General features: G+C 40.5%; 1 protein-coding gene across 2 annotated transcripts in view; it reads right to left on the reverse strand.

Annotated features, from left to right (window-relative positions):
• Nucleotides 1–14,676, reverse strand: part of CDH4 (cadherin 4) — a 665,459-nt gene that overhangs the window by 220,850 nt on the left and 429,933 nt on the right. For both annotated transcript variants that reach the window (XM_043527024.1, XM_037915875.2), the window contains exon 4: nt 5,847–6,023. In XM_043527024.1, the coding sequence (XP_043382959.1) occupies nt 5,847–6,023 (177 nt within the window). The remainder of the gene's footprint in view (nt 1–5,846; nt 6,024–14,676) is intronic.

Consider the following 14,676-nt stretch of genomic DNA (forward strand, 5'->3'; position numbering starts at 1 on the left):
AAGCATACGAGGAAAGGGCGCCTTGGTCTGCAGGCCATTTCACTATGCAGCGCTGCCTCATTCTTTATCCAACATATACAGTGAATACAGCCTGGATCTTGAAACACTCGATATTAGAGGGCTCTTTAATGCAGAGTTAACCGTGGGCAGGGTTCTAATAAGGGAAAGATACGGGGCTCTGTATAAAAATGATTGTGGATTTGGAGGGATCTGGAGGAGTTCTGCTTTCTTTATGATGCACTCTTATGTGTACCTTGTTTCTAATTTGAACTTCAGCTTCCAGTCACTGGTTCTTGTTATGCCTTTCTCTGGTGCATTAAAGAGCCCTCTAATACCCAGTGTTTCCTCCCCATGAAGGTATACACACATATCTAGCCACCTCTCAATCTTCTTTTTGATAAATGAAACAGAATGAGCTCTTTACATCTCTCTTTGTAAGGCATTTCTCCAGCCCTCAAATAATGTTTCTGGCTTTTTTCTGCGCACACTATAATTTTCAACTTTTTTTTAAAAAATGTGTACACCAGAACTGCACGCAGTACTCCAGTATCAGTTTCACTCATGCCATATATAGCGGTAAAACCATCTCCCTACTCCTACGCCCTTCTCTCCTGTTTATACGTCCAAGGATCACATTAGCTCTTTTTGCCACAGCACCACATTGTGCATGCTGAGCTGCTTGTCCACAATGACCCTTAGAGCCTTTTCAGAGTCATTACTTTCCAGGATACAGCCCCCACCCACGCCCCATTCTGTGCGTACTATCTGCATTCCTTGTTCCAAGATGTATAACTTTGCATTTGGCTGTCTTGCAATGCATTTGGTTTGAGTGGACTCAGCTTACCAATTGATCCAGATCGCTCTGTATAACTACCCTGTCCTCAAAAAGAAAAGGAGTACTTGTGGCACCTTAGAGACTAACAAATTTATTTGAGCATATAAATAAGTGCTCAAATAAATTTGTTAGTCTCTAAGGTGCCACAAGTACTCCTTTTCTTTTTGCGGATACAGACTAACACGGCTGCTACTCTGTACCCTGTCCTCATAATTATTTACCATTCCACTAATCTTTGTGTCACCTGCAAATTTCATCGGCAGTGATTTTCAGATCATTGATGAAAATGTTGAATATTTTCAGGCCTAGTAACACTCCCTGCAGAACCCCACTAGAAACACCCCCATTCTATTATGTTTCCCTGTTGACAACTACTTTATTGAGTTCTGTCAGCTAGCCAGTTCTTAATCCATTTAATAGGTTCCTTTATTGATATTGTATTGTGCTAATTTTTTAATCAGAATGTTGTGCAATACTAAGCTAAATGTCCATATTACATCTATGCAGATACCTTTAATTTGTCATCTAATCAAAGAATCAAATCCTGTTTGTTTGACAAGAGCTATTTTTCATAAAACCATGTTGACCATATATTAAAGGATAGGAATATAATTAATTCTCTATTAATTGAATTTCATATCAGCTTTTCCATTATTCTGTCCAATACTGATGTCAGGCTAACCAGTCTATAGCTGTCCGGGTCGTCCCACTTGCCCATTTTGAATTTTGGCACAACATTAGCACTCTTCCATTCTTCTGGAATTTCCTTGGTATTCCAAGGTTTATTAAAAATGAACATCAGTGGTCCACAAATCTCCCTTAGCCAGCTCTTTTAGAACTCTTGGGTGCAAGTTATCTGGGTTTGCTGATTTAAAAATCTTTATCCCTAGTAGAAGTTATTTAATATAATCTTTGGTTAGTAATGTGGGCTAGAGAGTACTTCATCAATCTCATGTGATACCAATAGGTTCAAGTTCTGTCAAATGACAGTCCCTTCCTGTACAATAGGAGGAATATTCATATTCCACGACTGTACTCTCCTAGTACTATGGTTTACTCACTCCTTGTTGGCCAATGCGCAAAAGACCGTAACTAGGAACTGTATTCAGTTTTCTTGCATGTTATTGCAGTGCACAAACAGTGAATGACATGGGCTAGAATTTTGAATGAATTGTGGTCTGCAAGTACCTACACAAAAAGAATGTAGTTAATATTATGGGGGTTCTTTAGGGTGACAAACTAAATAGTAAGATGCAATGGCTAGAAGCTGAAATTAGAAACAATCAAATTGGAAATAAGATCCAGCTTAAACAGTGATTGTATTTAACAACTGGAACAGATTACCAAGAGATGTGGTAAATTCATCATCATCTGGAGTTGTTAAATTGAGACTGGATGCTTTCAAACAGATATGCTCTACTTCCAGCCCCTGTTATTGGGTTCAATAGTGTTCGCTTACATAGAATGGAAGGATGGTTCCTTTCATTGCAGGAAGGACCAGTTGAAATTCTATGGGCTATGATGCATTAGTCCTGGTGGTCTATTCTGGCCTTAACATCTGCGAATTTTATTCACACAGGATCAAATCAATGAACTACATGGATTTACACCAGCTAAGGATCTAGCTTACAATTTGCTTTTTCTGTACTGCTAATGTTTTCTAAGCAGCCAAACCCAAACAGACATTTGTTCTCTCTTTTATTGTATTCCTCTCGACCTAAACACAATCAAACTTCTAGCAGTTGACACATATGAACAGACATGATGTTCCTTTGAAAGAAACCAAACCAAACCCTGTAGTTACCAGAAAGAATTCTATTCCCTCCTCCAGCCCTCCCCAGGAATAACATTGTAGAAGTTTGGGGGGGTGCGGTTCTTTTTTATTTTATTTTTTCATTTTGCCAGAATGAAATGCTTTAACGAGTAGAGAATTACAGCTGATCCCAACTGAACCAGATAGCTCGTAATGCAGCCTTACATGGCTCCCATCAAGCTGTATTCACCTTGCTATGATTTAAACTTCATTCAGGCACAGCCTTGCTAAAAATAGTGACAAGTAACTAATCAACTTCCATAAAATGGAATTTTCCCCTTCACAATAGCAAGCAGGATTAGGAGGGAACACGAAAGATTTGCCTATGCATTTCAAATTAGTCTAACCTATAAAAATGCAAACAGAATCCAGCAAGCAGTGGATAAAATGTACATCTAGTAGGTTGGGTCTTTTTTAACGTTCAGGTTTTGATATCATTCAACACCTCATCTTGGATATACAAGACTACTCATAGATATCATAATGGATGGACAACTTTTCATTAGCTATACTTGCACCTAAAATGTAAGCTCAGACAGCACTCTCTAGACCAAAGGGAAGTGCAGGGTCTAGGAACTACTGCTAGTTTTGAAAGCTTTACAAAACTGATCGCATTCTCTGACACGCACTTTTTTCCACATGTTGGCTCAATGCTGTATTTCTTCATGTGCTCTTTCTGCTCTACTGTGTGAACAGATGGGAACAGAAAAACCCAACACCCAATCAGCAGGAGTGTTTGAAATCAGACCAGAACTGTTCACCTAGCTCTATTAGACAGCAGAATGCCTTAGGGCCATCTGAAGATTATGTGGATTGAAATAAGCACACAGTTCTGGTCTTTGAAAACATGGGGTTGTCCTATTCTCACCAATTAAAGGGCAGAGTCTAACTGGTGAACCTTTAACACATGCTACCGCTCACTTCACTCAACCCCCACTTATAGGGGCTATCAAATGGGTCGAGGGACTGGATGCCGCAGATGAGACCAAACACCATCAAATATCAAACACAAAAACCAGAAGCATCAGGCAGTCTCATGTTCAATCAAGCTGTTATTTGTGCAAGGCTGTGACTTTCCCCTCCATTATAATTCCTTCTGTACTTCACGAGGCAGAAAAAAAATCACAGCATTTTAAATCATTTCCTCCCCTCCATGTCCAAATTTTGATTTCATTTATTTTATTTTATTTTTATTTTTGTACTACTGTCTGCACAGCAGATCTTGAAGCCATGAGGGGGTTTCTTTCTTTAACAATTTAAGAACATGTTTGCTGTGTCTAGCTGTTTTTCCCCAAGGCTAGTGTTTCTTTAAGGTGTGAATATTTAGTCCTCCATACTTATATAAAAGATAACAATTGCCTTCCCTATTTGTGAACATGACTTCACATTCTGAGTTCTACAATCTTATCTCCAGACCATGACAACAAGTATGTGGGAGATATTAGCCATTAACCTACACATCTGCAGTAGGTAACCTGATAACACTAACATATGCTAAGGTTTAATAAGCTGGAGCCAAAGTCTCTTGTCACTCTTCAGCCAAAACTCATAAAGAAGTCAATGTGGGGGGACCTCTTTTTGCAATTAGCCTGCTTGCTGTGTAGCGCTCAAATACTGACAGGCATTCAGAAGTAACCCAAACTATCCATTTTGCTTAGTGAGGTTTTTGAGTTATTCTCCCTTTAATTCATTTGGGCAACTCAAATTACAATCAATATGACAACACATTAAAAGGCCAGAGTGTGCCCAGATTCTGAATGCCAGGGAAGGCTTCTTGCACCCTTCCCCCATTCATGCCCCTCAGCAGTTGACAGGCACAGTTTGGCCCACAATACTGTGTTGTACATCATGGACCTGATTTGCACAAAGAGAGGTCTATGCGCTAAATGCGCTCTGCACCTACCGTCACATGTGAAATAAATACCATTGCACATATGTATGGCTACATAAATCCAATCCTTGAGTATTATTTTTCACCCCACATCACAATAACTGCAGTGTGACGGTATCTGCATAAGTGTGCAACAAAGTGAATGAAATTCAAGCCTCTTTTTTGAAAACAAAATCAGGCATTAAAGTATCTGACTGTCGATAATATTCTGTCCCAAATCACCTCTGTGCTCCTTGCAGAGATATTGTGTCAACACCACAATTGCAGCACCTGGTATTTGGTGGGTTGTAAATGCGCTTCTTTCCGACATTGTATGACTTATCAAGTTTCCTGATACTCCTGTGAGATTGAGCAAACTACTTTTTCTTCCCAACTATCATGCAAAGTCCCAGCTAATCAGTGTGGAACAGGTAATGACAGCAATTCATTTTAATCCAGGAGATGGCTCGGCAAGCATTGTTTCAAGAAGAGCGGCATGAATTTCCTGACAAGGGATGTAAATTACACACCACTGCTTTTTCAAAATTAGTTCTTAAATTCTGCAATTATGTCACAATTTTCTTCTAAAGGAAGAATTATAAAATATCAGTCAGTGAGTCTTCATTTTATTTACATTTTTTTTTGACAGCTAGTATTTTTCCTTTCCGGAAACCAAAATCATGGCTCATAAAACAAACAGTCACATGCATTTATAATTTTGCTACATTTATCAACAGCAATCAAATGCATCCTGTAGTCCATATTTTTGTCATCCAAATGTCAGCATAATGTCCCATGGGGCTAGCTGATCTCTACGAACACCATAGTAAGGGAAGAAATGAGCAACATGCAGTGTAGGAGCTAGTTAATGAAGGATTTCATATAGCTTTGTACATCAATACCCTTCTCAAGCATGCAAACGTACATCTGGATCCTGACTCTGACTGATAGTTGAGAAAGGATGCTCAGGATGTAACACCCTTTCATACTTAGGAGTCACCATTCCTGGCTTCACACCTGCAGTCATCATCCAGTTGAGAGGGCTGGCAACCTGCCATTTTGGAGAGTGGAGCCAACATCTCCCCCCAGGATTAGCTAGAAGGAGGTGATTAAACTCCATCTGAGTTGGATTTGAGGGGAGGGAAGACTTGTATGTGCTTCAGATCGTAAGTGCTTTACCTCCAGGACAGACATTGGCTCAGGAAGAGAGAGAAATGACGCTGTGTTTGATGCCAGATCTCCCATGCTACAGACTTGGAGTGCACCTGGTATTGCACCAGAACAACCACATTATTAATTATTATTATTATTTCAATAGTTGCACTTACCCTAACCAGCTGCTGAGGGAAGGGCCCTCTTGAGTTTTCTGGCACATTGATTGGTGGGATGACCCAGTCTCTCTTTTGCCTTCTCAGCCCATTAGAGTTCTGGGGCTGGCGCCACGGTATTAAAGTGTCACTCGGTTGCGGTGCAAGATCTGTAGATGCATTTTTCTTCCCTTTTTGCTGTTTTTGAGGAAAAAGAAAGCAAAATGCAGTTAGTTTTTTCCAAGTGGGAAAAAAAGGAAAAAAAATCACCACTTGGACTATTGCCACAGTGACTCTTGCTTGCGTGGAACGTTCATGCGTCGCTGTAAAAATTATTGTTGTTAAAATGAAGTAAACGTTTCTGCATCACAGAAGCATAATAGACTTTATTGGCATCTTTGCTGCCACTTCATTTTCAATAATGTATGGAACTGTCATTACCAAATCAAACTGCTGTCCAGAATGTATTGTCTTCATTATACCAACTGCAGAAAGCTTTATGAGCATCTTGGATAAAGAAATCTGCAATTTTTGAGTAAATATAATCTACTGGGAAAACAAAAAAAATAACAAAACTCCTCAGAGGTGTTTTAACTCCACTGTACCACGTTAACCTGCTCATTAGCTTTAAGAGAGTACCAATAACTTTTAGTATCTGGTTTTGTGGAAGTAAGCTGGCTGTCCTGACTACTTAGACAATTCTTCTGCTCTGGTGTTGAAAGGGTTCACTATCACAGATCTTTCATTCTGTACATAAAATAACATTTTTTAAACAGAACTTGATTTTGAATTACACATATGCCTCCAGTGAAGGTGCATGTGTATGTAATATTTTGCAGCCTGTAAACCATTTTCTTTTTCAGTGCGTGTGGCAGTTCTCAAGGTTTTGTGCGGGGTATTTTGTTTTATTGCAGGTTTTTGTAAAGACAAAAGGTAGCTGAGATAAAGATTGAAGAATTTTGCATTTGGCCAATTTAGGAAAATTACTGATTTTCCTCCCGGCAAACATTGGCCTTTTTTTTTGTTTTTAAAAAACAGAAAATGCCATTGGTGAAGTAGGTGGAATCATACCTGAGCTTTACAAATTCTCATTAAAATCTCAGAGGGGCCATATGTGGATGTTTGTGGAGACAAAAATGATAGTTTCCCCAGACTCTCAATCTTTTTGCCATCCTCACTGCAAAAAATCAAATTGTAGAAAAATTATCAGAGCCTGGAAAGTGTGCGAGTTCTGAGAACAAAGCAAAGAGCTTTGTTATCTTGTGCATCCGGCTATATTCTATAATGTGTATATCAGGCCTTCTTAAGAAGGCTTAACTTTAAGCACATAAGCAGCCTCACTGACTTCAGTGGGACTAATTACATGCAAAAAGTTAAGCAAATGCTTAAGTGCCTTGTTGGACTGGGGCCACAGAATATATTTACACATTATTGATGAGTAGCACAATAATTTTACTCATGCCAGAAAAGTTACATTGATCGGTTTACTTAATATTCCCCATTGTGGGATGCTGCATGGAATAAGATATATAGGGAAAGATTATAATTAATTGTGGGGGGCAAATTAAATTATTTAGACATCACACTACTTGATTTACAGGTGCACAGTGAGTTGGATTTGCACCTGAAAGTCACTGCTGGCGCAAAAAATACGAGTGCAAATTTGGATGATGCAAATAGTGCCTAAAAATAGTTTACCCTTTTAAAATCTGGGTCTTAATGCTGGGTGGATACTGAGCTTGGCTGTGATGCTGTATTCCTTGTGCACCCAAAATGCCCACTGACCTCAATGATGTTTGACGTATTTGAGAGAAATTTGGAAAAAATGTTTAGTACAAACCTTAAAGATGAGCTAATTTTTCAAAATATTTAGCCCATTTCCCATCAAAAAAATTCAAAGTGAGAAAATTTTGAACCAATTCTAACACTAATCCAGGTAACTACAGCGATCAGCCTTAGGACTTGACATGGTCATGGTTTTGTAAGCCTTTACTCAAAAACACCACCACTACTGTAGCATCAGAACTTTGCCGATCACTACTGGGATACATTTGCAAGAGCACTAAACTCTAGCAAGTGATGAATAGGGAAATAGCATCATAGTGTGGTTCTTGGATGCACTTCCAGTATGTTTTAGGATAAAGTACAGGTTTCAGAGTAGCAGCCGTGTTAGTCTGTATTCTCTAAGGTGCCACAAGTACTCCTTTTCTTTTTAGGATAAAGTAGGTGCTGTTGAAGTTACCCTTAGTAAACCATTCATAAAGTACAATATTTCCAATAGGGTCCCTTCTACTTTAACACCAGAGATGCTTTTTCTTCAACCACTGACAGGACGCAGTATTAAATAAAGAAAATACTCAGAAATATGTGTCTTTAGAATAGGCCTAGCAGATGCTAGCTATCAGGAAGTATATACTTTTTTTTTTTTAATTTGTAATTGGTTTGCAGTTCCCAAGCGGGGTTCCTCTGAGGAGCAGGTATTTGGATCAGTTTACATAATTGGCATGTGAGTGTGGGGACAGATTATGAGGGAATGGACAAATAATTGTGCTCTGCTGAGTTCACACAGTGGAATGCGTCTGAGCTAAAGACAGACTTGAGAATTAACACGAATCCCAAAGCTCTCTGTATACTGAAATAATTAGTGTCAGCTCGGCAAGGCAGTACCAGCCTTTTTAGTCTTTGCTGGCAGGTGACTAGACAGTGACTAGCTTCCTTGTTGCCCTGATGATGTTTTCCTACACTAGAATAAACTGTCGACATGTCTCTGAATTTGGAATGCAGAATTTCAAAAAGGGCCTCACAGCAACAATCTTATTTATAAAAATCCAACAACTCTTTTTCATCTTCATTTGTTGATGATGTGTTCTAACGGCGTTAATTTCTCTTGTATTGTTTAAAAAAGTTGAACATGTTTTTCTGCTGTTTCAAAAACTGAGAGACAAACATTGTAACAAAGTCTGGTGAGAATGAATGCCAGACCTGTTCATTCTTCTGACTGAAATATCTAAGAATGTCTCAGGAATAGCACCAACGATCAATTATAAACACCAGCAATCTACCATGTTATTTTGAATGTGCAAGGATCTCATGCCCAACTCAAATGTGGAATGTAAATATGGAAGCTTAGTTATACTAATTGGTAATACAGCTCCCAATTTCATTTTTTTCGCTGTGAAACACTTTTTGCTTTGCTAAACCCTTGGGCTCAGAGATATATGATATCTATCTATCTAGATTCTTACACGGGCCTCATTGCCATGGTATCGGAGCACCTCACGATCTGTAGTGTACTTATCCTCACAACATCCATGTGAGATACTATTACTCCCATTTCACACATGGAGAATGAAGGGACGGAGAGACTTGCCTGACGTAACGTGGGGAGCCTGTACCAGAGGAGGGACTTGAACACAGGTCTCCAAAGGCTGAAGCTTATGGCCTAGCCACTGGACCATCCTTCCTTTCTACTCTCTCAATACCGAGAGTTCCATTTTAATCTCTCCACCACCTCATTTTCTTTCAGGCCATATTCTGAGCCTGGCTTTCTGTTCTACCTGAGCTGCGTTTGTTGCAGGAAGAGGGGAAGGTGTGACGATGGCTGCAAAGTGGCTATCTGTACTATCAGCCAACCCTCAGCAGAATTTATGCCACTCTACACCAAGAGCTGATGGAAGGCAACAGCATTCCACCCACACTCCCTCCCCTAGCTACATTCCCTGGACCGGATAAAGGGCCAGAATGGAATGCAGATTTGGGCCCTCATGTCTTTTATTTATGTAGGGCCAAATTATGTTGGGGGCAGAGGAAGCTGCACAGCTATAAACACAGGGAGAGATGCTGCCTCCTCAGCATGCTGTCCTCTCCTACAACCAACCAGCTCTGTGGTTCAGCAAGGATGGGATGTGCAGGGGGCAGTACCCCACTTTATCATCCTTGATGGAGCGATGTATGCCTTTGTGGTGCAATCCCTGTGTTCCCCCAAAAGCAGCGACTTACGCATGTCCCTAACCTTTGTGCTTGGGATGCATATAGGCAGATGGTCACCTTGTGCTCTCCCTAACCCCATGCAATTGAATAAGGGACAGGAACAATCTGCCACTTACTTTGGGGCCTCCATTTGCAATAGTATCATCTTTTCTCCTGCTGATTCTCTACACACTTAGTGGATACAAACTCAGTGTGACATTTTGTCCTTTTCAGATCATTACTCTGTAATCACTGGATCTATGCTAGCTGTTTATAGGGCCCCTAACAGGTTGGCATGAGTGGGATACTCCATGGTATATTTCAGACAGATTTAGGGGAATTCCCTGTATCATGACCACGTGAGGAATGAAAACAAAGTCCTCTGGACTATATTGACACTGCACCTCATTCTGCAACAGGAAGGAAAACACATGCCAAACCAGGAATCTAATTCTACTTTCTGACAGTGGTTTCTTTCCATCCTGGATGTTATGAGGTGGCATTTAAAATGCTTAGTGCTGTGGTCCAGTGCTGTACACTGAAGCTATAAAGGAGGCTCCGTAATTCAGTAACGGCACCTCTTTCCTTGGGACACTGATGCATCAAAGAAGTAGGTCGGAAGAAAATCTTGGAGTTGGACCAAAGCCATCGAGTCAAAGAAAGGAGACTGAAGACAAAGTATGGGGCCAAGGGAAACCTGTTGCAGGGCAGACTAAGCTGGAAAGCAAATTTGTTACGAATTCAGAATAAGTGTGATTTGGTGCCTTAATATTCACGTTTCAGGAATAACTGTACATACGTGTAGTTAGTACAAAGGTATCAGGGCAGATTTATTAAGAACTGCTCCTGAAAGGACTGTGAAGCTAGCAATGTTACCTGTATTGTTTAGATAGTAAGTTCTTTTGGGCAGAAACCATCTTTTTGTTCTGTGTTTGTACAAAGGGGTCCTGGCCCATGACTGGAGCTCCTAGGAGCTACTGCACTACAAATAATCATACAGGTGAATTTTTTGTTAATAAAGTAACATTTCTTCCTATGTAAAGCCAAATACAATCAATCACTCACTCACATTTTCAGTATTCACTGTGCGCTCCCGTTATTTTAAAATGGAGCAATGGTTCCCTTCTCTTCCACAGCTTGATCCGGGAGGGCCAGAGTCCCACACCCTTAGGCTGAGTAGCCCCCTAACTTTTCAAGCAGTCCTAGTAAAATCAGTGTGTGTGTGTAGCAAAGTTGCCATCCCAGCCCACCCCCTTGTGTCCACATGTAGCGCTGCAGCAACTTTTGCCTCAGTTTCCCTCCCAGTGTTTTGTCCTACTTCACTTGTAGGAGTGGCCTGGCCCCGCAACCAGATCACTTTACAGTGTCCAGCCCCTTCTTGGGCCTCAGAGCCTGTTACTAAAGTCCATCCAAAACTATGAAAACAACCAAACCTTCAGCCCAGCCACCTCTTCCTCACAGACACACCTCAAATGCTGTGGTCTTTCCATTCCTCCTACGCCTGGAACATCCCCACTACCCAGGGGCTGGCATAATTCTCCCCTTTCTAAGCAGTTCAGGCGGGTGCCGCTCATCAGGGCTCCTGCCTCCAGTCAGACCCAGTTCATTCTGGGAGTAGCCAGCTCATTCTGCTCTTCTCCCCTTTCTGAAGTTCAGCCTTCTTCCAGGCTGCCCCTGGAATAAGAACTCCCCACTTCCAACTAGGCTCACCCAGCTCTTTATGGAAATCCCCTAGCACTCCCCCACCTGGGTCTGATAACTAAGTTGAGCCACCTGATCTCCAGCAGATGTGTGCATGTGAGGGTGGGGGAGATAGTTGATCCATTGCAGGCTAAATCCTTAAAGGGCCAGCCAGCCTGTGATAGTGCATAAAGGTGGCAGAATCTGGCCCTACATTTGTAACAAGGGGAAATGCCCTCTACATTCTGTTTTTTCCTTTCAGCATATTTATTGTTAATAGGTTTATAAATTATCCCACAACATTTTCACTTTTAAAATATACTATTACTTGTTAAGGGCTTGATCCAAAGCCCATTGAAGTCAATGTGTGTCCTTCGATTGATGTCAATGGATACTGGGTGAAGCCCTATGTGCTAACAGGATGCTCAGAACTGAATGAGATACAGAAGGCGGTGTCCCTGCCTTCCATCTTTAATATTAGACAAACTCCTTTTGTTCCCAGGACAATCCATGTGTCAGCGCCTGGTCTCATTGAAGTCCCTAACTGGAGCTTTGTTATTGACTTCAATGGGAGTAAGTCTGGGTCCCATGTTTCCTGGTTCATTCTCACCTTGAACTTAAATGAGTGCAGATGTATAGCCTTGTCTACACCAGGTATTCTTCTGAACACTGGTATTTAATGCTAGTGTAGATGAGACTCTAGGTGACTTCCGGAGTTTAAAACTAATTTGTCTACACTACGGACCTCACAGTGGCACAGCTGTACAGCTGCAGCTGCGCCGCTGTAAGATCTCCTGTGTGGCCGCTCTATGCTGGTGGGAGAGAGCTCTCCTGCTGGCATAATTAAACCACCCCTAACGAGCGGCGGTAGCTACATCAGTAGCAGAGCATCTCCTGCTGACATAGCCCTGTCCAGCTTTTGCCAGTGAAAGTTTGTTGGTCAGGGGTATGTCTTTTCACATCCCTGACTGACAAAAGTGCTAATGTAGACAAAGCCTAAGCAAGTTTAGATGAAGCTTCTTAAAACACCAGAGGTTCCTTGGAGCCTCTGGCTTTACTGGGCTTCTGCCTGTTTATCTCTTGACTTGAACTCAGAGATTCCTCATTTTCATTTTGCATTGGCTGCAAAGGCCAGGAGCACCCACGAGGGGCTGATGGCTGTTTAAATGCTTGCTGTTGTTAGTCTGTCGCTTGTCAAACTTTAATGGGTGGCCTGTTGTGCTAAACTCAATGCCCCTTTACAAAACAGATCTAAGAAGGAAATAACTCCCAGAAGATGAATGGCACTAGGGATTCCAATAACCACAATTACCATCTCAGACAGCAAAGAGAAAGCTGTGCCACAATCTTTTCACTAGTCCACAAATAAAATCAGTGTGCATGAAGTAACACCAGCTTTCACCTTCCGCTACACTTAGCAGTAACCAGTCCAGCCAGCTGGCACCTCTCCCCTTCCAGCCAACCTGTCTTTGATATCTGTCAGCCTCTGGCTACAGAGACATCTGGAAGTTATTATCCAGCAGAGCGTATCACAATCCCATTTACATAATATAATATAGTTTGTGTTCCTGCTTAGCTGAACATTTTGGATCGCACTAACATTTGGGTAAATAAGCCGCCATTCTCTGCATATAAATAATATTGTGCTTTAAGGTGTATTCTTTAAAGATTATTAACTTTATAGCGATCAGCCCTGGAAATGAAACATTTCCCATTCAGTGCTGAAATATATTACTCTTGCTTCGTGAATAAACAATAACTGTGGTGGGAGGAGAGGGGAAAGTGTTTCCTTTCCAAAATATCAATATTATTTATGACTTGCTTGTGTTTTTCTGATTTGTTAGTCTTATTATTTTCATTGCCTCTTTATAGCTTTGGGTCATACACATTTCAGAAGATAAATAATCTGGTTTTTGTTTTGTTTTTATTGTCAAACCCAATATTTTACTGAGGTTAGATTTTTTTTTAAATAAATGACAAGTCTCTGTAGAACAATCTTCAATCCAATCCTCCACCATCTCTCTCTTCTTCCTGCACACCAATTCACATTCTGAAAGGTGGCACCATTTCCTTCCTTGCAGCATATTTATTTAAAAGTATTTATTCTGAAGCATTGTAGCTGGTTTCCATGGTAGCTATGGGAATGACAGCAGAAAATGCTATTTACCAAACCACAAAATAAAACAATGAAAATATATCTAAGTTCTTTAACAAAGAGAACATGAGAATGGTGCTGAATAAACATTTGCATGAATTATGTTCTGAGACGACAACATTTTTGTTGACATCAATGATGGTAGCAGAGGAAGAATCAGGCCCTTTTCTCCAAAATACCCTTTTTTTTTTACCTTTTGATCTTTTAGCGGTGAGAGTGATTTCATTTTGTGTTTTCACGCAGCCTAATGAACGGTTTTCAGAACAAAAGGAGAATTTATTTTAGGGTAATTGATTCTTTTGTATTTAGGTCATTGCTGAATTTGCCAAAGTTGAAGGCAGGACGGGAAATGTAGTAGACGGATGGCCCTTCTTTTTTAGACCTCCTTCTACTACATTCAGTTTAGTTTAAGCTGCTGTGTTGGAACTGTGCAGGTGACGAATCCAAAATCTGTTTTTCTCGGTTGTTTTCCTATTGGAAAGTCTATTATGGCTACTTATCAGCCATATTTACAAATAGTTGTAAGCTCGGTGGCGAATTTAATCAAAGATAGCTTCACGTCACATCCCATTAGCATCAAAGCATAAATTGCTATTCATGAATGATTTTTGTGTCAAAGTGCTCTGAAAACTGGCATTTTAGCAGCAAGATGTTCCAATGTGCACAGTACTTCAGCAGGGGCATTAAATTAATGTGTTTGCAGAGAAGCCACTAATTGACAATAAGACGTGATTTTGGCAGTGTATTTCCACTTTAAAGATAATGAACAGCGTTCAGATACAGCGAAGATCCCCCTCTGCTCCTAAAACTATATTAATAATTTGTGGTGCAAACAGGAATAGGGGGAACCAATTCCGCCCGGATATTTCAAGTGCCAAATCAAGCTGTTTGATCATTGCTATTTACAAAAGCAAACAGTGGAATCTTAGTATTTGTGACCTTTATCAAATCTGGCTACACACAGTCAAGAATGTTATGTTTGGTTAGAAACTCATTAAACAAAATTATCTCTCCGTTTATAGAAATCGTACAATTACAGTATAAAAC

The sequence above is a fragment of the Chelonia mydas genome, chromosome 13, assembly GCF_015237465.2.
Source record: "Chelonia mydas isolate rCheMyd1 chromosome 13, rCheMyd1.pri.v2, whole genome shotgun sequence".
NCBI classification, from domain to species: Eukaryota; Metazoa; Chordata; order Testudines; family Cheloniidae; genus Chelonia; species Chelonia mydas.